We start from the raw sequence: 25,297 nt of genomic DNA, 5'->3' as shown, positions 1-25,297 counted from the left end.
TTTTCTGGGACCTTCGTGCAGATCAGGATAGCTATAGCAATATGATAAGAGTGGAGGAGGGGGATGAATTCACTTGGAAGGGTGGATAAGAGCACTCATAAAGAATATGAGACTTATGTAATGACTGTCCTGGCTGGATTATAAACTTCATGTTAGGAACCGTGTTGGATCCGTATACCAATGAATGCTAAGGCCTTAACAGAGCTCCTAGGATATAACAGAGCTCCGTAGACTCTCAGTAAATAGTTGCTCAGTGAATGAATGGCTAAATCACAGGGGAAACAAAATTGAACAAATAATACACAAGGAACTTTTAAAGTATTTTAAGGGGAGTAATATAGTCAGTTTTACATTTTATGAGGATAAGTGGTGGTATGGAAGATGAATTAATAATGGCCACAGTTAGCAGTCAGTCTAATGAGTGTGGGGTGGTATCTCATTGTAGTTTTAAATTGCATTGTCTTTATGATTGATGATGGTGAATTTCTTTTCATGTGCTTATTGATCATTTGTGCATCTTCTTGGAGAGCTGCCTCTTCAAGCCCTTGGCACTTTTTTGATTTGGGTGGTTTCTGTTGTTGAATGTCAGAAGTTCTTTATATATTCTGGATATGAATCTCATGTCGGGTATATGATTTGCAAGTATTTTCTCCCATCCTGTTGGTTGCTTTTTACTCTGTTGACATTGTCTTTTGATGCACAAATGTTTTAAATTTCCGTAAAGACGAATTTGTTAAAAATACTGGCCATAGCAATGGCTATAATAGGTTGTGCCCATTGGTAGATTATAGTCTTTATCTTAAGAAAAACTTGAAAAGTATTAGCATATAGCACATGTAATAGGGATAAAAAATGTTTTGTGAAGCTTGTTTCAGGTATATGTCTGTATTGAGTGGTGTAAGTGTGTTTCTATGAACTTCTGTCAGAGTTTGAAAGCCATTACACTAGAGAAATCTGGGTGTGACGGTAAGAGAATGGAATGGATGTAAAAGATACTTAGAGGAAAACAAGTGTGAAACCACGCACCTTAAAATTCTGCTGTCCATATGAACCCTCTTGCAGGAGAGGGGATGTACCTACCCAGCCTCTTTCAGTATTTTTGCCTACTTGGTGCTTGCATTATATATTAATAAGTAGACTTTCTGGGGGAATATTGGTGCTTTGAGGTATCTTACTGAGTGTTGTAAGTGCTACAAAATTTCTTTTTATTTTCCTGCTCAGTGTAAAATTGTAGGATGAAACCATACTCTTAGGAATTGTGAAAATTCGTTGTAACAGTTTGATTATTGGCCAGCTTCTTTGATTTCTTTCCCTAAGAAGGCAGGAAAGGGTGCTTAGATACATGAGCAGGTGGGAAGTCCTTCTCCCTGTTGTTGCTTAGTTGCTAAGTTGTGTCGGACTGTTCTGCAGCCCCATGGACTGTAGCCTGCCAGGCTTCTCTGTCCATGGGATTTCCCAGGCAAGAATACTGGAGTGGGTTGCCATTTCCTCTTCAGTGGATCTTCCCGGACCAGGATTGAACCCAGGTCTCCTGAATTGGCAGGCAGGTTCTTTATCACTGAGCCACCTGGGCCTGCATGATTTTGCCACTCTAGTAGACTTAGTCTGTTCTGTCTGTGACATGTACATACAGGCAGAAAGGTGCTCATAGAAGGCTGAGTCATATTGGCGCTTTTTAAAAACTGTGAGCAAGAGCCTTTGTTGTGATTTATTTATGTATTATTATTTTTCGATTGCACTTCCTCTTCATCGCCGCATGCGGGCTTTTTCTAGCTGCAGTGAACAGGGGCTGCTCTTCATTGTGGTGCACAGGTCTTGCGGTGGCTTCCTGTTGCAGAGCACAGACTCTGTGGCTTGCAGGCTTTGGTAGTAAGCGCACACGGGCTGTATTGTTCCAAGGCATGTGGAATCTTTCAGACTAGGGATCGTTGAACCCATGTCCCTTGTATTGGCAGGCGGATTCTTAACCACTGGACCAATATAGAGGGAACTCCTCTGTGCTGGCGTTTAAAAAGTTTACGGACTTCTTTAAAATCCAGTTGGTTTTGTGAAATTAATGGGTTTAAGTATATTTTGCATTTAGTTGTCAGTGGAATTATTCTGTGTAGAACAAGAAAACATTAAAAATTTTAGAAATTGGGTCTGTTCTTTCACCTAATACATTATTAGGATCTCCTACTGATAAGGTTTGCACAGAAAATGGAAATTAAGTTTTCCTTTTGGCCTAAGCCAAAGAGAGAGAAAGGAACAACACAAACAGCCTGTGCCATAACCAAATATGATTATTTGATGTTCCCTTAATGCGACATGACACCACTCCTCTTTTTATACAACAATCTGCTGCTGCTGCTGCTGCTAAGTCGCTTCAGTCATATTTGACTCTGTGCGACCCCATAGACGGCAGCCCACCAGGCTCCCCTGTCCCTGGGATTCTCCAGGCAAGAACACTGGAGTGGATTGCCATTTCCTTCTCCAATGCATGAAAGTGAAAAGTGAAAGTGAAGTTGCTCAGTCATGTCCGACTCCTCACGACCCCATGGACTGCAGCCCACCAGGCTCCTCCGTCCATGGCATTTTCCAGGCAAGAGTACTGGAGTGGGGTGCCACTGCCTTCTCCGATGCAAGAGTCTAGATACTGTATAGATCTGGCTCAATGAAATCTGCAGTTTCCCCAGATTCTGCCACTAGTTGTTAGGCGTTGGTCAGCCTCACCTTACGAGCCTCACCTGTGAAATGGACTTTCGTCTGCTGTTCTGAGGCTTAGCTGAGGAAATGCCTGCTCAATAGCTCACACATTATCAACATTGAGTAAAAGGTAGCAGCTGCTGCTCTGCCTTTCAGAAGGTCCAGAGGGTTTGGAAGCACCAAGAAAATCAGCCCTCAGGGAGAGATTTGAAAGTATAAAATTCTGGAATAATATACATGTGGATAGCTTTCTAGTTTTGGCAAAGAATGAATGACCTAAAATGTTATCCTCTTCCTGGCTCTTTCTTTTCATTTAAAGACCTTTTCAGATTTCTGTTGGCATGAAAGGGCAGGGAACTTTACAATCCCAAATTGTTATAAATCCTACAATATAAGCCATAAGCTTGTCAGATAGCTGGCATGGATTTTCTGAGAAAAACTACAAATAAATTGTTGTAAGAAATCACTATTCTAAATGTTACCGCAAAATCTATATTCTACTGATATTTATTGCTGTTGTTCAGTCACAAGTTGTGTCCGACTCCTTGCCACCCTGTGAACATCAGGCTTCTCTGACCTTCCGTGTCCTTCACTGTCTCCTGGCGTTTGTTCAAACTCATGTCCACTGAGTCAGTGATGCCATCCAACCATGCCATCCTCTGGTGCCCCCTTCTCCTCCTGCCTTCAATCTTTCCTGGCATCAGAGTCATAGTGAGTGGAATCTTGGCATCAGGTGGCCAAGAATTGGAGCTTCAGCTTCAGCACCAATTCTTCCAACGAATATTCAGGGTTGATTTCCTTTAAAATTGGCTGGTTTGATCTCCTTGCAGTCCAAGAGACTCTCAAGAGTCTTTTCTAGCATCACAGTTCAAAATCATTAATTCTTTGATGCTCAGCCCCTTTAATGGTCCAACTCTCACATCCATACACAACTACTGGAAAAACCATAGCCTTGATTAGACGGACCTTTGTCAGCAAAGTGATGTCTCTGCTTTTTAATACTGTGTCTAGGTTTGTCTAGCTTTTCTTCCAAGGAGCAAGTGTCTTTTAATTTCATGGCTGCAGTCACCATCCGCAGTGATTTTGGAGCCCAAGAAAATTAAATCTGTCACTGTTCGCATTGTTTCCCCATCTTAATTGCCATAAAGTGATGGGATCAGATGCCATGATCTTAGTTTTTTGAATGTTGAGTTTTAAGTCAGCTTTTTCACTCTCCTCTCTCACCTTTTTCAAGAGGCTGTTTAGTTCCTCTTCACTTTCTGCCGTTAGAGTGTTGTTATCTGCATTTCTAAGGTGGTTGATACTTTTCCCAACAATCTTGATTCCAGTTTTGATTCGTCCAGTCCAGCATTTAGCATGATATACTCTGCATAGAAGGGGCTCAGTTGGTAAAGAATCTGCCTGAAGTACAGGAGACTTGGGTTCCGTTCCTAGGTTGGGAAGATGCCCTGGAGAAGGAAATGGCAACCCATTCCACTATACTTGCCTGGAGCATCCCATGGATAGAGGAGCCTGGCAGGCTACAGTCCCTGGAGTCGCAAGAGTCGGACACAACTTAAAGATTAAACGACCACCGCCACCACTCTGCATAGAATTTAAATAAGCACGGTGACAATATACAGCCTTGACGTACTCCTTTCCCAATTTTGAAACAGTCCATTGTTACACGTCCGGTTCTAACTGTTGCTTCTTGACCTGCATACAGGTTTCTCAGGAGGCAGTTAAGATGGTCTGGTATTCCCGTCTCTTTAAGAATTTTCCACAGTTTGTTGTGATCCTCACAGTCAGAGGCGTTAGCTTACTCATGAAGCAGAAGTAGACGTTTTTCTGGAATCCCCTTGCTCTTTCTATGATCAATGGATGTTGGTGCAAGATAAAACCTGTACCTCATCCTTAAGTGTTCTCTTTCTCTCCCATCCATATCTCATATATTACCAGCTCCTCCAGCATTCATCCAGCATCTAACTCCAGCCTACCTGGTCGAGGTCACTTTTAGCTCATCTGCATTTTTGCAGTAGTTTCTTAGCTGCTCTTTTCCTTTCTGTTCTTGCATCAGATCTGAAGGGAAGTCAAATTGGGTTCTCCTCTGTCCCTTGACCTCCCCTCTCACTCAGAGTCGAATTCCTTCCAGTCATCTTTAAGGCCCTATATCTGACCCCCTCTTTGGCCTTCTCCCTTACACTTTCTCTCTTGCTCATTCACCTGCAGCCACACTGATCTTCGTATTCATAGCCTGTTGTCTGTTTCCCTTACTTGGATCTTAGCCTCATGGGGGCAAGAACTATTGTTCTGTTAGATCACTGTTGCATCCCCAGTGCTAAACTACTTTGTTGAATGAATGCTTTATGATCTTGTTTCTCTCTCTCTTTCTCTTTATGTTACTTTCCTCTTTTTGAAGAGCATAGCTCTGTTGGGTAAGAGATTGTCATGGTAAGAACTAATTAAAGAATTAATTAAAAAAATTTTTTTAATTAAGTTAATTAAATATTTTAAATGTAACTTGTTCTTTGGCTCCTCCTAATGATGCCCCATCACTGTACACTGAAAATGCTTCTTAGCACTTTGGGAGGCACGGAGTTACTAATATCTATTTCCCAAGGTAGCTCCTTTATTCTAAAACAATTTATGGAGAAGAAAATGCCACAGAGAGTCAAAAACCTGGGTTTGAGTCCACCGGCTATGGCTGTAGTCAGCTAACTCACTCTTAGTTTCTCTTATTAAATGAGAATAACTATCCAATTGTCCTCATGGAATTGTCTGGGAGAATAAAGTGAAATAAAGTATTCGAAATGGTTCATACAGTCTTGAGTGACAGGCAAGTGGGAAATGAAATAAGATCAGATTAGCATTCTTTAAATAATTGCAGTATGTCAGACTCCATGGCAAACTTTGAGGATCCTAACATGGAAAATCAGTTCAGTCGCTCAGTCGTGTCTGACTCTTTGCGACCACATGGACCACAGCATGCCAGGCCTCCCTGTCCATCACCAACTCCCGGAGTTTACCCAGACTCATGTCCATTGAGTTGGTGATGCCATCCAACCATCTCATCCTCTATCATCCCTTTCTCTTCTTGCCTTCAATCTTTCTCAGCAAAATGAATCAGTTCTTCACATCAGGTGGCCAAGGATTGGTGTTTCAGCTTCAACATCAGTCCTTCCAATGAATATTCAGGACTGATTTCCTTTAGGATGGACTGATTGGATCTCCTTGCAGTCCAAGGGACTCTCAAGAGTCTTCTCCAACACCGCAGTTCAAAAGCATCAATTCTTCGGCGCTCAGCTTTTTTTATACTCCAACTCTCACGTCCATCCATGACCACTGGAAAAACCAAAGCTTTGACTAGACAGACCTTTGTTGGAAAAGTAATGTCTCTGCTTTTTAATATGCTGTCTAGGTTGGTCATATCTTTTCTTCCAAGGAGCAAACATTTTTTAATTTCATGGCTGCAGTCACCATCTGCAGTGATTTTGGAGCCCCACAAAAAAAAAGTCTGTCACTGTTAACATTGTTTCCCCATCTATTTGCCATGAAGTGATGGGACCAGATGCCATGATCTTAGTTTTCTGAATGTTGAGGTTTAAGCCAACTTTTTCGCTCCCCTCTTTCACTTTCATCAAGAGGCTTTTTAGTTCCTCTTCACTTTCTGCCATAAGGGTGGTGTCATCTGCATATCTGAGGTGATTGATATTTCTCCCGGCAATCTTGATTCCAGCTTGTGCTTCTTCCAGCCCAGTGTTTCTCATGATATACTCTGCATATAAGCTAAATAAGCATGGTGACAATATACAGCCTTGACATACTCCTTTTCCTATTTGGAACCAGTCTGTTGTTCCATGTGCAATTCTAACTGTTGCTTCCTGACCTGCATATAGGTTTCTCAAGAGGCAGGTCAGGTGGTCTGTATTCCCATCTCTTTCAGAATTTTCCACAGTTTATTGTGATCCACACAGTCAAAGGCTTTGGCATAGTCAATAAAGCAGAAATAGATGTTTTTCTGGAACTCTCTTGCTTTTTCCATGATCCAGCGGATGTTGGCAATTTGATCTCTGGTTCCTCTGCCTTTTCTAAAACCAGCTTGAACATCTGGAAGTTCATGGTTCACATATTGCTGAAGCCTGGCTTGGAGAATTTTGAGCATTACTTTACTAGCATGTGAGATGAGTGCAATTGTGCGGTAGCTTGAGCATTCTTTGGCATTGCCTTTCTTTGGGATTGGAATGAAAACTGACCTTTTCCAGTCCTGTGGCCACTGCTGAGTTTTCCAAATTTGCTGGCGTATTGAGTGCAGCACGTTCACAGCATCATCTTTCAGGATTGGAAACAGCTCCACTGGAATTCCATCACCTCCACTAGCTTTGTTCATAGTGATGCTTTCTAAGGCCCACTTGACTTCACATTCCAGGATGTCTGGCTCTAGGTGAGTGATCACACCATCGTGATTATCTTGGTCATGAAGATCTTTTTTGTACAGTTCTTCTGTGTATTCTTGCCACCTCTTCTTAATATCTTCTGCTTTTGTTAGCTCCATACCATTTCTGTCCTTTATCGACCCCATCTTTGCATGAAATGTTCCCTTGGTATCTCTAATTTTCTTGAAGAGATCTCTAGTCTTTCCTATTCTGTTGTTTTCCTCTATTTCTTTGCACTGATCACTGAGGAAGGCTTTCTTATCTCTCCTTGCTATTCTTTGGAACTCTGCATTCAGATGCTTATATCTTTCCTTTTCTCCTTTGCTTTTTGCTTTTCTTCTTTTCACAGCTATTTGTAAGGCCTCCTCAGACAGCCTTTTTGCTTTTTTGCATTTCTTTTCCATGGGGATGGTCTTGATCCCTGTCTCCTGTACAATGTCACGAACCTCATTCCATAGTTCATCAGGCACTCTGTCTATCAGATCTAGTCCCTAAAATCTATTTCTCACTTCCACTGTATAATCATCGGGATTTGATTGAGGTCATCCCTGAATGGTCTAGTGGTTTTCCCTACTTTCTTCAATTTAAGTCTGAATTTGGCAATAAGGAGTTCATGATCTGAACCACAGTCAGCTCCTGGTCTTATTTTTGCTGACTGTATAGAGCTTCTCCATCTTTGGCTGCAAAGAATATAATCAGTCTGATTTCGGTGTTGACCATCTGGTGATGTCCATGTGTAGAGTCTTCTCTTGTGTTGTTGGAAGAGGGTGTTTGCATTCTCTTGGCAAAACTCTATTAGCCTTTGCCCTGCTTCATTCTGTATTCCAAGGCCAAATTTGCCTGTTACTCCAGGTGTTTCTTGACTTCCTACTTTTGCATTCCAGTCCCCTAGAATGAAAAGGACATCTTTTTTGGGTGTTAGTTCTAAAAGATCTTGTAGGTCTTCATAGAACCATTCAACTTCAGCTTCTTCAGCATTACTGGTTGGGGCATAGGCTTGGATCACTGTGATGTTGAATGGTTTGCCTTGGAAATGAACAGAGATCATTCATTTTTGAGATTGCATCCAAGTACTGCATTTCGGACTCTTCTGTTGACCATGATGGCTACTCCATTTCTTCTGAGGGATTCCTGCCCACACTAATAGATATAATGGTCATCTGAGTTAAATTCACCCATTCCAGTCCATTTTAGTTCGCTGATTCCTAGAATGTTGACGTTCACCCTTGCCATCTCCTGTTTGATCACTTCCAGTTTGCCTTGATTCATGGACCTAACATTCCAGGTTCTTATGCAGTATTGCTCTTTACAGCATTGGACCTTAGTTCTATCACCAGTCACGTCCACAACTGGCTATTGTTTTGGCTTTGGCTCCACCCCTTCATTGTTTCTGGAGTTATTTCTCCACTGATCTCCTGTAGCTTATTGGGCACCTACCGACCTGGAGAGTTCCTTTTTCAGTATCCTATCATTTTGCCTTTTCATACTGTTCATGGGGTTCTCAAAGCAAGAATACTGAAGTGGTTTGCCATTCCCTTCTCCAGTGGACCACATTGTGTCAGACCTCTCCACCATGACCCGCCCGTCTTGGGTGGCCCCACAGGACAAGGCTTAGGTTCATTGAGTTAGACAAGGCTGTGGTCCATGTGATTAGATTGACTAGTTTTCTGTGATTATGGTTTCAGTGTGTCTGCCCTCTGATGCCCTCTTGCAACACCTACCATCTTACTTGGGTTTCTCTTACCTTGGATGTGGGGTAACTCTTCACGGCTGCTCCAGCAAAGTGCAGGCACTGCTCCTTACCTTGGATAAGGTTGCCCCTCCTGACCTTGAATGTGGAGTAGCTCCTCTTGGCCCTCCTGCGCCCGGGCAGCACTAGTTCCATATATTGGGTTGGCCAGGGAGGTCATTCATGTGTTCCTGTAACAGCCTGAAAAACCCAAACAAACTTTTTGGCCAACCCAATACATATGCCCAGTGTCTGCTTCTTTGAGTTCCTCAGTCGTCTCTGATGTGGTAGAGGCCAAGCTCAGCCTCTGTAAGTACGTCCTCAGCCTGGAAGGCCTGCCTCATCCTTCTGCAGCTTTATTTAACCTTTCATACCCAGGCCCGCCATTGACTCCTCGGTGACTTTGAACCTTCTTCTGCCCCAGGAAAGTTCTTTTCCATGACCTTGTCTGTTCTCACAGTCCATTGCTCTTTCTCTGAACACAGTGTTTGAAGTACTCTGAGCTGTTGAAGTGCTGGGTTTAGACCATTTAGGGTCTTACCCATTTAGGGTAAGATAATGAGGCAGTCCACCAAAGGAGGTGTAGTGGAGTGAATGTTGGTCTCCAAAATGATTTGTCCATGTCCTAATCTCTGGAACTGGAGAATGTGATTGTCTTTGGAAAAAGGATCTTTGCAGATATAATTAAGTTGAAGACCTTGGGATGAGACCATCTTGGATTATCTGAATGGGCCCAATTCAGTGACAAATACCCACACAGAAGAGAGACACAAAGAGTAGGCCATGTGAAGAAGGAGGCAGATATTGGAGTCTTAACTATGAGCTGAGGAGCCCCTGATGCCCCAGGAAGCTGGGAGGAGCAGGGAAGAGTCTCCGTCTAGAGCCTTCAGAGGGAGCGATGTCCTCCTAGCATTTTGGTCTCCGACTTCCCACCTCCAGAACCATGAGACGATAGGTTTCTGTGGGTTTAATCCACTGAGTTTACAGTAACTGTTACAGCAGCCTTCGGGTGCTAATATAGAAGTTTATAGTACGGTGACTGGAGCATAATAAAATATCATTGTCACCACCATCGAAAAATTATCATCACTGTTATTCTTGTAACCTGGCGTGGGGCGTGGACGGTAGTACTGCTCAGAAGATCGCCTTGCCTGTGCACGTCCAGTTTGCTGGTAGTGATAGTGGTGTGGATGAGAAGTGTGTTTAACGTCTCGAAGAGAGCTTCCAAAAGAGAGTCCCTCTTAACTGTTTTTGTTTTAAATGTCTCTTTGTGTATTTCTTCACAAATTACCCTTTGTGAAGGGTAGTAGTGGATGTTTTGAACTTTTGGATACATTTTTACACGTTTTAAATTAAATTGTACTTTTAGAATAAGACTAATAGAAAAATGATGAGCCGTTATAGTTCTAACAATAAAAAAATCTTAAAATGTTTCTTTTTTTCTCCTAATAAAACTGTTATTTAGTTAAAATTAATTTTCTGCTGGCCTTGGAATGTAATTTAGAGAGGCACTTTAGGGCAATAAAGGAATTTATTTCATTGTGCTACATGGTACTTGAAAACCAAAAATTTCAAATACTCATGAATGCAGACTTAAGTATTATATGTCATTTGCCTGACATACTTTTTACTAAAGTTTTATAAGTTGGCATCTCAAGAATAAACGCTAATTAAGTTTATTAAGCTAATAAAGTTTATTAAGCTCTTACTCTGTGCTAGGCACTGTCCCCAGCTGTCTATATGAATTAACTCGTTTTGTTCTCACAGCTTTCCTAGCCCTTGATCTGTTCTCTTAACTAGAGAGGAAGCTGAGGCACACAGTGGTTAAGTGGCTTGCCCAAGGTCGTTGTTGCTCAAGTGGCAGAGATGCCGAGGGGCCGTGGCCCATAGCCTCTGCACTCTACTGACTCTCCGTGGGCCCTGTGAGCCTTCACTGTCTAATACAGTCTGAAGCAGAATACCAGTACATCTAAGTAAAGCACCCTGTCCAGACCCATAGTTGTTCAGACTTTAGTGTGCTTACCCACAGAGATTCTAATTCTTGGGGCTGGGGTATGTAGTTTTCATAAGCACCCAAGTGGTTCTTTCCATACTTTGAGCATCCCCACACTGGATCGGGTTCCAGAAAGCCCGCAGTTCATTTCCCGCAAAGGCTTGTGGCGGTGGTTGTGGTGGTCTCTGTGGAATGTCAGACCGTCCCTGGCGTCTGTCTGTGTTCCAGGTGAGTCTGTTGAATGCGTGCTGTGCTGCGCTCCGTCGCTCAGTTGTGTCCCACTCCTTGCGACCCCATGGACTGTGGCCCACCAGGCTTCCCTGGCCATGGGATTCTCCAGGCACAAGCACTGGCGTGGGCTGCCATGCCCTCCTCCAGGGGATCTTCCCACCCCAGCGACTGGATCCACATCTCCTGCATTGCAGGTGGATCCTTCATCATCTCAGCCACCAGGGAAGCCTCAATACTGGAGTGGGCAGCCTGTCCCTTCTCCAGGGCATCTTCCCAACCCAAGAATCGAACCAGGGTCTCCTGCATTGCAGGTGGATTCTTTACCAGCTGTGCTACCAGGGAAGCCCGTTGAATATGTACATGGATCTAAACTTATACCTCAACGCGTGTATTACTAGGCACTTTGCATTTGGGGAGATGAATAAAAAAGGGATTTTTTTTTTAACCTATTGAATGAGTTTCAAAATAAGGTATATTCAGTCTGAGGAAATTGTTATGATAAATAAAAGGTTTGCAGACAGAAGAAAATAACCATTATATAAAGTTTCTATCCTAATAGGTTGTGGGTTTTGGGGGGAGAGGGGGTCAGTTTGGTTTTTGTTTAAAAGAAAAGTTTAATGTGCTGTGCACTTCACAGCAGAGCAACAGTTTCATGGTTTGGGTGACTCTGAATATTAACTCTGGACAAGGTGGGAGTCTTCACTCTTAAGTTTGGAAAGAAACTTTTATGCCTTTGTACTATCAAAATCCGTGATTCTGTGTGTTTTGGAATCTAGGGAGGACACTAAGCTTGCCACTTCACCACTTTAATATCTTAGTTGGATGTTGAACTGGTGAAATACGTTTTGTTTTGTTTTGTTTTTTCCTCTCTTAGGGAGTCACAAATCACACTGAACCAAAAACCATCCAGCGTTTTCTTCAATTACAAGCACAATGAATATTCCCATGCTGCTCCAGCGTCCTCACCAGCACTTCCTAAAAGGCCTTTTGAGAACACCTTTCCGACGTTACCGCTTCATCTTTCACCCAAGTCCTCACCTCGGATCTGGAATCCTGTGTGCTCAGCTGCTCAGTTCTCCTGGACTCCATTGGGCAAAGTGGATGCTGCCATCGAATGGTTTAACAAGAAAATTATGTTTGCAGACAACCTTAGAGGAACACACAGAAGGACTTTCTGATAAAGAACAAAGACTGGTGGATAAGCTCTATGCTGGTTTAATCCAAGGCCAAAGGGCCTGTTTAGCGGAGGCCATAACTCTTGTAGAATCAACACACAGCAGGAAAAAGGAGTTAGCTCAGGTGCTTCTTCAGAAAGTATTAGCCCACAACAGAGAACAAGAAAAATTAAATAAAGGAAAACCACTAGCATTTCGAGTGGGTCAGTCTTTTTTTTTTTTTTCTTCAGTACATATTTTTCAAAATTCTCTTCTTTTAAAATAAGTCTAAATAGCTTATGATTTAAAGGGGATTTTTTTTTTTCTTGCAGAAGTTTGGAATGACTTTTAGAGGCCTTTTCTTTGCAAACATTAGTCTTGTTATATTGGTGTGGAGGGAAAATGCCATGGCCATTTGAACCAAGGCTCTGTATTTTAAGTGAATAATATGAGATTTCTATTTTGGCAGAGACCTTGCTATGGATTTCCCTAGTGGCTCAGATGGTAAAGCATCTGCCTCCAATGCAGGAGACCCAGGTTCAGTCCCTGGGTTGGGAAGATTCCCTGGAGAAGGGAATGGGAACCTACTCCAGTATTGTTGCCTGGAGAAATCCATGGACAGAGGAGCCTGGCGGGCTATGGTCCGTGGGGTCTCAAGAGTTGGACGTGACTGAGCGACTAACACTTCCTTTGCTGTGGCTTCCAGAGTAGAAACAGGTGTAGGAAGAAGTGTCCACTGGTTTCGTCCCTTCTCTCAGCAGAATTTCTGCTTAATAGTCTAAAGTGAATTCCTTGTGGTTGGGATTATATCAACCATAATTGTCCTTATCACATTTCAAAATTATGCTTCTTAGGTGTTTCATTAGTCTTTCTCCAGGCCAGTTTCACTTCTGTCAGATACTTTTTTATTAAGAGTTTCGGAAATGGCTCTAAGCATAGTCATCTCAATACCCAAATGTATTTTAAAGGTGACTCCATGTTCATATACTATCTAAAATGTTCACTTGATCTCGTGAACAGTTGACCTGTTTCTGTAATTGCAAATAAGCTTGTTATATTTTCACAATCGTGGAGTCTAGAACAATGTAGATGTGTTTGACCAGAAGGAATTAAGCAGGTCAGTTTTGGGTAGGATGCGTGCTTTTCATGATGGCAGACTTAAGTGATTCCAACCAACCCTCCCACTTAAAACAAGTAGAAGTGGTGGACAAAGTGCAGAACGTTTTTGAGGAGTGAGTAAATACGCTTTAAAATGGATTGGCATTACATTATACTCATATCTCAGTTTATTTGCAGTATAGAGCTAAAACCTAGATTTTGGGGATAATGGTGCCAGAATACTTTAAAGATAATTTCAAAAAGAGCCCACCAACTGCTGTTTGTACTAGTCCACATTTTTCCTACATCTTATTCTTCTGCCCTCACTGAGAGGTGTCTCTTTTTGAAGGTACTACAGTGGATGTTAATAATCATTATGTATTGTAGACAGATAAAATAGCAAACTCCCATAGAGAAATTCCAGTTATGATCAAGTGTTTACTTATTGGCTGTAGAGAATCTTTGAAGAGAAAATGTCCAGAAATACCTAGAGTTAACGAGCAACTCACACCTAACTGTTGTTGTTCAGTTGCTCAGTCGTGTCTGACTCTTTGCAACCCCATGGACTGTAGCACGCCAGGCATCTCCATCCTTCACTGTCTCCTGGAGTCTGCTCAAACTCACGTCCATTGGATCTGTCATGCCATCCAACCATCTCATCCTCTGTCACCCCTTTCTCCTCCTGCCACAACCTTTCCCAGTATCAGGGTCTTTTCCGATGAGTTGGCCCTTTGCATCAGGTGGCCAGAGTATTGGAACTTCAGCTTCAGCATCAGTCCTTCCAATGAGTATTCAGGGTTGGTTTCCCTTAGGATTGACTGGTTTGATCTCCTTGCTGTCCGAGGGACCCTCAAGAGTCTTCTCCAGCACCACAGTTCGAAAGCATCAATTCTTCTATCTGGACCTTTGTTGGCAAAGTAATGTCTCTGCTTTTTAATATGCTGTCTAGGCTTGTTATAGCTTTTCTTCCAAGGAACAAGCATCTTTTAATTTCATGGAAATTTACAGCACTCTTCTGGTTCTTCCTTCTTGATCTTATGAGGCCAGATAAACCTGGGTCTTTGTTGCAGTTGTTTTATCACCAGCATAAATTAAAGCAACAAATGTTTATTCAGCACCCATTAAGACAGAGACCTGCCCTCAAAACTTTTGAGTGTAGTTACAATTAAGTCCTTATGTTTTATAGTTTTTATTGAACATAGTTATATATCTCTCTTGACACCATGTGCTGTTCTAAACATATTGCAAAATTAACTCATCTAATCCTCACAATAACCTAAAGGTGCTCTTACATCCATTTTATGGCACAGAATACTCAGCGTACAAAATGATTAAGTGACTTGCCCAAGATTACACATCTCATGAGAGGCAAGGCTAGAAACAGAACAGGCCAACTGGCTGCAGAGTTTGTGTTTTCACCTTCTAAGCTCTATGGACCCTCCAAATAGGGGTATTTCTCTCTTCATATAGTTTTTTCCCCAGGATTCAGTTTATATTATTTCTTTGAGTTACGGGTAAGATGAGGAATTATCTTTCGTAAATAGAAAGTTAGTTTCTCAGTTACTGGGAATTTCTGGAGTAAAGAGTTGTTTTTCAAATGGGAACATGGCATCGGGGTGGGTGGAATAATTGCTGATCATGGTGAGAGGTGGGCAGATACTGTAGAAATTGAGCACAGTAACAACATAGGAAATGAAATCAGCCCCCAAAGATCTACATTATAGTAAAAAAGAAAATCACATTTAGTAATTTTTACAAGTGAATCTGGTGAATGTATGGAACTCAGAATCATTTCCTCTGTGTATCCCTGTTACTCAGGGAGTAGATAAATAGGTAGATTTTCATTTACTGCTTTAGGAAATGTTAAACTGAGTTAATGGTGGTTTTAATAAATTAGGAGAAATGGAAGCCTAAGATTTTAGTCTAATGAAACTTATTGTGCTGATTTCATTTTATTTCATTAAATTACAAACTCTCCACTGTAGGATTGTCTGGGCCTCCTGGTGCTGGAAAATCAACCTTTATAGAATATTTTGGAAAAATGCTCACTGAGAGAGGACACAAATTATCTGTGCTGGCTGTGGACCCTTCTTCTTGCACTAGTGGTGGTGAGTATCACAGGTTCTTTATAAACTGCACAGCAGGGGCGTGGGCCCTTCTTGTACTAGTGGTGGTGAGTATCACTGGTTTCTTTGTAAATTGCAGAGCAGGGGCTCCTGGGGCCAGCTCTCTGTTACAGTTTAGAGGCAGATTGAACCAGATTTGAGTTTGGTATCAGTGAACTAGAGAGTTCAGGGGGCAAGGTGGAGACTGAGGGAAATGGTTTGGGTCGTCGGGTTTTCCAGAGGAAGTTAGCTTCCAGGTCCCCCAGGAGTAAGCTGGGTGCGTAGAGAGCTAGGGGAACAGTGCCAGAAGTTGAAGATAAGCAAAAGCCAATGTCAGTGCTTTCTCTGTCACACCTGGGGCTCAGCCCCTTTTCCCTCCTGTTGGCTTTCCTGCCTGCATCAACCCCTGCGAAGTACAGAAAATGACGTCTCGGTCACTCATTTCCTCATATTGTTGTAACTTCTTTTAAGCTTAAAGAAAAAAAATCTTCATGCCCTATCTAACCTGTCACCTGTTTCTACTACTTTGTCAGTTACACAGAAAGCTCTTAGAAGGACCTTGTGATATACTGCGGTTCCCCACGGCACTTAGCCCAGTATGCTGCACATGGTGCTGTGCAATTACTTACTGATTGGAGGTCATGCAGTCACTCAAAGCTTAATTTGCAGCTCATCAGAGGTAAAATGGATAAACTTAGTTCCCAAAAGGGTCATTTAAGGGAAACATAAAGCATGCTGTATAAATACTCAGGAAAGCTTTTTCTTCCCTTCTCTTTATGATTTAAGCATCTCACATGCAATTACTCATTTAACAAGTATTTTAGCACATACAGCGAGACCCTGTGCAAAGGACATGCTGTGTTATTTAATGGTGAATAAGACACAGTCCTCTTGGCCTTGTGGAACTTTATATCTTGTGAGGAAAATAGGTGCACACAGGCCATTACAGGGTAATGCGTGTTGTGAAGGGGGAAATTCAGCATGCTTTGTGGAAGGGTTGTTTTATATCCTGTGGGTTTAATGCTAAAAAAAATAAAGATATCATCATCATATTTTAGGGGCTTTAGATCAGCAGACAGGTAGATAGCAATTCCTATTACCACCCATTGAGAAATTTAGCTGGTAACATTCACAGTTTTTGATTCACTATAATGAAAAGGTTAACCATAAAATAAAATTCATACTTGCAGAGTTCAAGATTAAATCCATGTCAGTGCATTATCTTTTTTTATAGTCTAAGAACTTTGTTAAAGGTAAGTACTAGCAGGTGTAAAGTATTAATAAGGTATAAAGAATTTATTTACAGTGGTCTTTATTTCCATATAGGTGCAAAGGCTTTTCTCCTCACCTTCATAAATACTCTATCATACTTTGAATAGCAAAAGAAAGCAGTAGCTTGAGATGGAAGTAGCAGAAATGGTGACATAAGATAATCTGACTGGGACTTCCCTGGTGGTCCCGTGGTGAAGACTCTGCACTTTCATTTCCAGGGGCACAGGTTCAATCCCTGGTTGGGGAGCTAAGAGCTCAAATGCTGCGTAGTGCAGCCAAAAAAGTAAATAAAAATTTAAAAATAAATATCTTTTTTAAAAAGGTAGTCTAATTAAAGCTGCATAGCCGTGTGTTTTTTTACTTTTCTCAAACCAAAAATGATCACCTTTTCAGGTGAAAATACATAGACTTTGAAAGAAAAAACTACATAAAGATAAACAGGACACTCCAGTCTTACCTTATCATCGCAACAGTACATAAACATTTGAAAATAGCATTCCATTGAATGATCTCTGTTCGTCTCCAAGGCAAACCATTCAGTATCACGGTAATCCAAGTCTATGCCCCAACCAGCAACGCTGAAGAAGCTGAAGTTGAACGGTTCTATGAAGACCTACAAGACCTTTTAGAACTAACACCCCAAAAAGATGTCCTTTTCATTCTAGGGGACTGGAATGCAAAAGTAGGAAGTCAAGAAACACCTGGAGTAACAGGCAAATTTGGCCTTGGAATGCGGAATGAAGCAGGGCAAAGGCTGATAAAGTTTTGCCAAGAAAATGCACTGGTCATAGCAAACACCCTCTTCCAACAACACAAGAGAAGGCTCTACACATGGACATCACCAGATGGTCAACACTGAAATCAGATTGACTATATTCTTTGCAGCCAAATATGGAGAATCTCTATACAGTCAGCAAAAACAAGACCAGGAGCTGACTGTGGCTCAGATCATGAACTCCTTATTACCAAATTCAGACTTAAGTTGAAGAAAAGTAGGGAAAACTGCTAGACCATTCAGGTATGACCTAAATCAAATCCCTTATGATTATACAGTGGAAGTGAGAAATAGATTTAAGGGCCTAGATCTCATAGATAGAGTACCTGATGAACTATGGAATGAGGTTCGTGACATTATACAGGAGACAGGGATCAAGACCATCTCCATGGAAAAGAAATGCAAAAAAGCAAAATGGCTATCTGGGGATGCCTTACAAATAGCTGTGAAAAGAAGAAAAGCAAAAAGCAAAGGAGAAAAGGAAAGATATAAGCATCTGAATGCAGAGTTCCAAAGAATAGTAAGAAGAGTTAAGAAAGCCGCCTTCAGCGATCAGTGCAAAGAAATAGAGGATAAGAACAGAATGGGAAAGACTAGAGATCTCTTCAAGAAAATTAGAGATACCAAGGGAACATTTCATGCAAAGATGGGGTCGATAAAGGACAGAAATGGTATGGACCTAACAGAAGCAGAAGATATTAAGAAGAGGGGGCAAGAATACACAGAAGAACTACACAAAAAAGATCTTCATGACCCAGATAATCACAATGCTGTGATCACTCACCTAGAGCCAGACATCCTGGAATGTGAAGTCAAGTGGGCCTTAGCAAGTGGGCCTTAGTATCACTACGAACAAAGCTAGTGGAGGTGATGGAATTCCAGTTGAGCTATTTCAAATCCTGAAAGATAATATTGTGAACGTGCTGCACTCAATATGCCAGCAAATTTGGAAAACTCAGCAGTGGCCACAGGACTGGAAAAGATCAGCTTTCATTCCAATCCCAAAGAAAGGCAGTGCCAAAGAATGCTCAAACTACTGCACAATTGCACTCATCTCACATGCTAGCAAAGTAATGCTCAAAATTCTCCAAGCTGGGCTTCAGCAATATGTGAACCATGAACTTCCAGATGTTCAAGCTGGTTTTAGAAAAGGCCGAGGAACCAGAGATCAAATTGCCAACATCTGCTGGATCATGGAAAAGCAAGAGAGTTCGAGAAAAACATCTATTTCTGCTTTATTGACTATGCCAAAGCCTCTGACTGTGTGGATCACAATAAACTGGAAAATTCTGAAAGAGATGGGAATACCAGACCACCTGACCTGCCTCTTGAGAAATCTGTATGCAGGTCAGGAAGCAACAGTTAGAATTGCACATGGAACAACAGACTGGTTCCAAATAGGAAAAGGAGTATGTCAAGGCTGTATACTGTCACCCTGCTTATTTAACTTCTATGCGGAGTACATCATGAGAAACGCTGGACTGGAAGAAACACAGGCTGGAATCAAGATTGCCAGGAGAAATATCAATAACCTCAGATATGCAGATGACACCACCCTTATGGCAGAAAGTGAAGAGGAACTAAAAGCCTCTTGATGAAAGTGAAAGAGGGGAGTGAAAAAGTTGGCTTAAAGCTCAACATTCAGAAAACGAATATCGTGGCCTCCGGTCCCATCACTTCATGGGACATAGATGGGGAAACAGTGGAAACAGTGTTAGAGTTTATTTTTCTGGGCCCCAAAATCACTGCAGATGATGACTGCAGCCATGAAATTAAAAGACGCTTACTCCTTGGAAGAAAAGTTATGACCAACCTAGATAGCATATTGAAAAGCAGAGACATTACTTTGCGGACTAAGGTCCGTCTAGTCAAGGCTATGGTTTTTCCAGTAGTCATGTATGGATGTGAGAGTTGGACTGTGAAGAAGGCTGAGTGCTGAAGAATTGATTCTTTTGAAGTGTGGTGTTGGAGAAGACTCTTGAGAGTCCCTTGGACTGCAAGGAGATCCAACCAGTCCGTTCTGAAGGAGATCAGCCCTGGGATTTCTTTGGAAGGAATGATGCGAAAGCTGAAACTCCAGTACTTTGGCCACCTGATGTGAAGAGTTGACTCATTGGAAAAGACTTTCATGCTGGGAAGTACTAGGGGCAGGAGGAGAAGGGGACGACAGAGGATGAGATGTCTGGATGGCATCACTGAGTCGATGGACACCAGTCTGAGTGAATTCCGGGAGTTGGTGATGGACAGGGAGGCCTGGCGTGCTGCAATTTATGGGGTTGCAAAGAGTCAGACATGACTGAGCAACTGAACTGAACTGAAGTTTGAGAAGCTATTGTCAACCCTTATTGTATTTTGAAATCACAGGCCCCCTGCAATGGAAGTTTGGAGACCTCCCTAAGGGCCTGCAGTCAACAGTTTTGGATTTACTGACAGACAGCTATATGGGACAGTAATTCCATAAATGTTTAGTTTGGTGTGTAGGGAATCTATAGGATAATAATTTAAAGTATAGCTTTGGCAGATTGTTGACTTACACAGAGATTATTTCACCCAGAAAACTACCTTAGAATATTTTATGTACAGTAAATATGGTAGTTGAGCTCTGTCGTAGGTATATGCTCTAGAATTAGAACCTATGAGAATTTGAAATTGGACTCATCAGGGAAAAGATCATCTCTTTAAGGAACGCCTCAGTGTTTAGCATCAGCCTTGGAAAAGTCAGCTGTTAAGCTGAAATTAAAATTCAGGTTAGCACAGCACCCACCCCCTTCAGATGTTATGTGCTTAGTTGTTCAGTTGTGTCCGACTCTTTTCGACCCCATGGACGGTAGCCCGCCAGGCTCCTCTGTCCATGGAGTTCTCCAGGCACGGATACTAGAGTTGGTTGCCATTAGCTTCTCCAGGGGATCTTCCTGACCCAGGGATCAAACTCGGGAAATGTTACTATGTACTAACAAAAAGAAGATACAAGGTAATCTCACTCGTTCTAGAGCTCTCAGTCTATTAGAATTTGCAGGTACTGATGTTTGCCAAAATACCTGCAAGTAAGCCCTGAAACAGCACCGGTTCTGTTCAATAGGTATTGCATTAATTGCCTACCATGAACAAGCATTAGGTGTACAGAATATGTAAGAAATGAGCCTACAGACAACAAACACAGATTAAAGCAGTTTCTCTTTAAATGGCCCTCTATGTTGTGGGCAGTTGTTAAGGACATTCTATGTTGTGGACAGTTGTCTTGCACACTGAAGGATGTTCGGCAGTATCCTTGGTCTCTTCCTGCCAGATACCAGGACCCCCAACCCCCCAGGTGTGACAAGTGCACATATCTCTAGATACTGATAAACACGTTAAGATGACAGTAAAGAAACCACGCCAGCTGAAATGGAAGCTCGGTTTGGGGATTAGTAGAAGCTGAATTGGACAAGCAATTAGGTGGCAATCTCAGGGCCTCCAAGTGCAGGGCTGAAGAATCTAGATTTGAACCGCTAGTCAGTGAGCCATTTGAGGGGTTGGAAATGTTAAACAGATTGATTTGGTATCATTACAATACACTGTGTTGGAAGAAAGTTTTATAGTATGAGATATAGTTTGAGATTTTGGGAGAAATGTCCTAAAGCATTTCCCCTAAGAATTGGCTGATTGATCACTGGCCCTTATAGGTATTCTGTGATTGTAAAATGTAACTGTGTGTTTCAGGATCACTCTTAGGTGACAAAACCCGAATGACTGAGTTATCTAGAGATATGAATGCATACATCAGGCCGTCTCCAACTAGAGGCACTTTAGGAGGTGTGACGAGGACCACAAATGAAGCTATTCTTCTGTGTGAAGGAGGCGGATATGACGTCATTCTTGTTGAAACTGTGGGTGAGTGTTTTCTATTTCATAACAATAAAGTGCCAGAGGTCCAGCCCCGGTGGATCCAGGGTGATTCGAAGGTGGGGACAGAGTTGGCATCCTTGGAAATAACTTATTTAATTACAGATAGAGAGGGATTAGAAAATTAGCAGAGAAAAGAGGCTGAATAACTTGGTTTACATGGAATACCAATCACCACCTACGTAGGCTGCAGGCGTCTTCCCGTTCTCCTGAAAGAGAGGAGGCACTGAGGCCCCCCCGGTCCCATCTTAGAAGCCCAGGCAAAATTAGTAGGCTTGGTGGGTACCCATGCACCAGATGGGAATTCAGCCAGAAAAACGGAGAGCAAGAAAGAAGCGACATGGGGGAATCAGTCTTTGCGGAAACTGATCCCATTTCTTTAGTTTTGGGTTTGCTTATATACCTTTTGTTACACATAGGGATGAATACAGAGTCACGTGGGGGTCAGCAGTCCTGACCTTTATCAAAATCAGGTGCTTCACATAAATGTATTAAAAAAAAGGTCTTAGGGGTTTTACATCATCTTCTGGCCATGAGACCTGCTGACATTTTATGACCCTGTCTTTATGATAACCAAAAAACTTATTTTTTCCAAGGGTGTTTTTTCTTAAACCAGGTACCACCCTCCAAATAAAGTTGCATTTCTATAGGGTGAGGGTGTAGTGAGTTACAGTCAAGAAAGGAATTTATTTAACCCAAGGTTAACATGATTAATCTTAAAGGTTAATACTTACTTCTCCTATATGCTTAAAGGTTAATACTTATTTCTCCTATATGCTAGTTATATTCATTATAAGGGCAGGGAATATGGAGATTTAGCAGCAAACATCAGCCCAACAAATGAAAATCCTTTCACCAGTGCTCCCCTTAAGATCTATTTGGTCTTAAGATAGTGATAAAGTTACATTTTTACATAGCAAGGACACAGTGATTTATAACAAAAGAGAAAATTCATTAACTCAAAAAGTCTAGTATTGTTAACCTTAAAAACTACTATATTTCCTTTTCTATATTCCAAATACATTGATTAATATATTCCCAGGTACCTAAGGATATGGAGGCCTGGCTGCAATCATTGACTCAACAATGAGAAAAGCCCTATGCTAATTAAGACTCTCAAAATAATCCCAAACTCTCTGTGCTGTTTATGGTTGATAGGTAGTAAACAGGATAATCCTGTCACACAAGCTAGTTTGCCAGCAGAGAGGTTTGACCTGAGACACCCTTGTCACACCCAGGGCAGGGAATTAGCAGCAATTATTGGCACAACAAATGAAAAAACCCTTCACCAATATAATTCCTAACCAACCCACTATACTGACAATTTCCAACTTACCAAAGGAATTTGCCTTTAGTAAGTCTAAAACATCTCGTGCCTCTCAGGTTGGGAGGCTGTAAACAATCACATGTGGCCGGACGAACCTATACAGGCGGGCTAGATAACCTTCAGAGGAGTCCGTAAGCTGAAACACTCTTGTCACGCCCAGGAATTTTTATTGACTTGGAGCTGCACGTTTACTCCTTCTCCGAGAGAACCGGTGGAGAACAGCCCCCATAAAGTTAGAGGTGTAGGTGAGAGCATGAAACAGTAAAGTAGGTAGACTCTGGTTTTGGGGGTAGATGCTCGGGAACAGGGGGTTTCCTGAGGCTTGATCAGGCCTTTGCGAATGCCAAGCCTCCTTCCTCATGACCTTTGCCATGGGCGGAGTTCCTCACGCAATAAAGCACTATTATAATGGACGTTCTATAGAGATGAGTGACAACTAATTTCATTTTGTTCATTCAACAGATACTTACTAAAGAGATAATTAAATATAAGCTGTCTCAGACTCTCTAGGAGATACGAGTATGTAGGCTATAATCCTTTTTCGTTATTGTTCAGTGACTAAGTTGTGTCCAGCGCTTTGCAACCCCATAGACTTCAGCCTGCCAGACTCCTCTGTCTTCCACTGTCTCCCATACTTTGCTCAAACTCATGTCTGTTGAGTCAGTGGTGCTATCTAACCGTCTCATCCTGTGCCACCTTCAGTCTTTCCCGGCATCAGGGTCTTTTCCAATGAGTCTGCTCTTCGCGTCAGGTAGCTAAAGTATTAGAGATTCAGCTTCAGCATCAGTCCTTCTAATGAATCTTCATGGTTGATGTCCTTTAGGATTAATTGGTTTGATCTCCTTGTAGTCCAGGGGACTCTTCAAGAGTCTTCTCTAGCACCACAATTCTTCTGTGCTCAGCCTTCTGGATGGTCCAACTCCCAGCATCCATACATGACTACTGGAAAAACTGTAGCTTTGCCTATATGGACCTTTGTTGGCAAAGTGATGTCTCTGCTTTTTAATACACTGTCTAGGTTTGTCACAGCTTTCCTTTCAAGGACCAAGTGTCTTTTAATTTCATGGCTGCAGTCACCATCCGCAGTGATTTTGGAGCCCAAGAAAAGAAAATCTGTCACTGCTTCCATTTTTTCCCCTATTTACCTGAAGTGATGGGATTGGATTCCGTGGTCTTAGTCTTTTGATTGTTGAGTTTCAAGCCAACTTTTTCACTTTCTGCTTTCACCCTCATTAAGAGGCTGTTCAGTTTTTCTTCACTTTCTGCCACTAGAATGGTATCATCTGCATATCTGAAGTTGTTAATATTTCTCCTGGCAATATTGATTCCTGCTTGTGATTCATCCAGTCTGGCAAAGGATAAGCCTTATATCTGTGTAGTAATGACATGAGGTGGTATGTTTTCAGTGCCCATAGGAGAACTGTCAGCATTAGGATGACCTGTGGAAACACTACTTTACACCCAATTTGGGAATTCCATGGTGGTCCAGTGGTTAGGACTCAGTGCCTTCACGTCCATGGCCCTGTTTCAGTTGCTGGTCAGGGAACTAAGATCCCACAAGCCTTGTGGCATGGCCAAAAAAAAAAAACCCAAACAACCAAACAAAAAACATAACACCCCATTTTCTTAAGGCAGTCATATGTCTACAATATGTTTTCATTAAGAAAGCTAATGTACTTGGGCACATCATGTTTTATCTTTATATCCCTAGGACATAGTTGTACCCAGTGAATATACTGAAAAGGAAAAACTGAGAACCTCACATTCCTATGGAGCGACAGTCTGTTGTATTACTGTGTGATCAGCGTTTGTGACACAGCCTCGCTCAGATTTAGGGGATCAGGGAAGACTTTGGAGACGAGGTGACCGAGGAACTCAGTTTTAAAGGGAGAATTAGAGTTGAGTAACAGAGGGGCTAGAGGGCCTTCCACCGAGAATCAGAGCAGTGAGTGCGCGTGGCCCCGTCGGGGGGCACTGCAGTTTAGGAAACAGAAAGGAAGCCGCATTGAGGGCCATCGCTTTTCCTGGACCGCGAGGAAGAAGGCGCTGGCGTTGGAGCCCATGACCCTCTGGCGGCGCCCGTCCACACCGTCGAGGGATTTCTCTGGGAGAGACGCAGACAGTAGCACTGATCCATGGTGGGGTTTGCAGGGCTGATAGAAGGGTGAGGAGGCAAGAAAGCTGCCCTGTCGACAGGCCTGGTCTAAGCTTAGAATTAAGCACTCCGGCTGTCCACCCACAGGAGGGAAGCCGAGAAGGAGCATCGCGAGCGAGGAGGAAGCGCAGGTCTCCACGTTCCCTGTTCAGAGACTGAGCCGGTGGGAGTGGGGGCGGGGGCGAGGTGGGGAGGACAGCTTTGCTCATCAGGTGAGGCAGCGGCCTTTAATACATTGTTCAGGGTGTTTAAAGTGGGATCAGGTTGAGCGTGTGATGCTGAGTGATTCCTGACCTGGAATGGAAGCAATGCTCAGGGTAGTCGAGAAAGTCAGATTTTTGTGACTGTTTTAGTAGACGGTTGTGACTTAAAATTTCAGGTGTGGGACAGTCGGAGTTTGCTGTCACTGACATGGTTGACATGTTCATTTTACTACTGCCACCAGCGGGAGGAGATGAGTTACAGGTAATTATTTCTAT

The 25,297-nt window shown here is 42.3% G+C and overlaps 1 protein-coding gene across 6 annotated transcripts in view; it reads left to right on the top strand.

Moving 5' to 3' along the window:
- MMAA (metabolism of cobalamin associated A) overlaps positions 1-25,297 on the top strand; it is a 32,381-nt gene that overhangs the window by 3,659 nt on the left and 3,425 nt on the right. For 3 of the 6 annotated variants that reach the window (XM_027956252.3, XM_012097411.4, XM_004017218.6), the window contains exons 2-5: positions 11,925-12,428; positions 15,288-15,410; positions 21,154-21,324; positions 25,198-25,283. In XM_027956252.3, the coding sequence (XP_027812053.1) occupies positions 11,984-12,428; positions 15,288-15,410; positions 21,154-21,324; positions 25,198-25,283 (825 nt within the window). In that variant the 5' untranslated portion in view covers positions 11,925-11,983. Of the gene's footprint in view, positions 1-9,337; positions 11,048-11,924; positions 14,220-15,287; positions 15,411-21,153; positions 21,325-25,197; positions 25,284-25,297 lie in introns of those variants that run through there. The other 3 variants (XM_060400621.1, XM_060400620.1, XM_060400619.1) reach the window with 2 other exon arrangements.

This window comes from Ovis aries, chromosome 17 (genome assembly GCF_016772045.2).
Source record: "Ovis aries strain OAR_USU_Benz2616 breed Rambouillet chromosome 17, ARS-UI_Ramb_v3.0, whole genome shotgun sequence".
Taxonomy (NCBI): Eukaryota; Metazoa; Chordata; class Mammalia; order Artiodactyla; family Bovidae; genus Ovis; species Ovis aries.
Note: the sequence above shows the minus strand (reverse complement) of the source record. Positions and strands in the feature narration are given on the sequence as shown.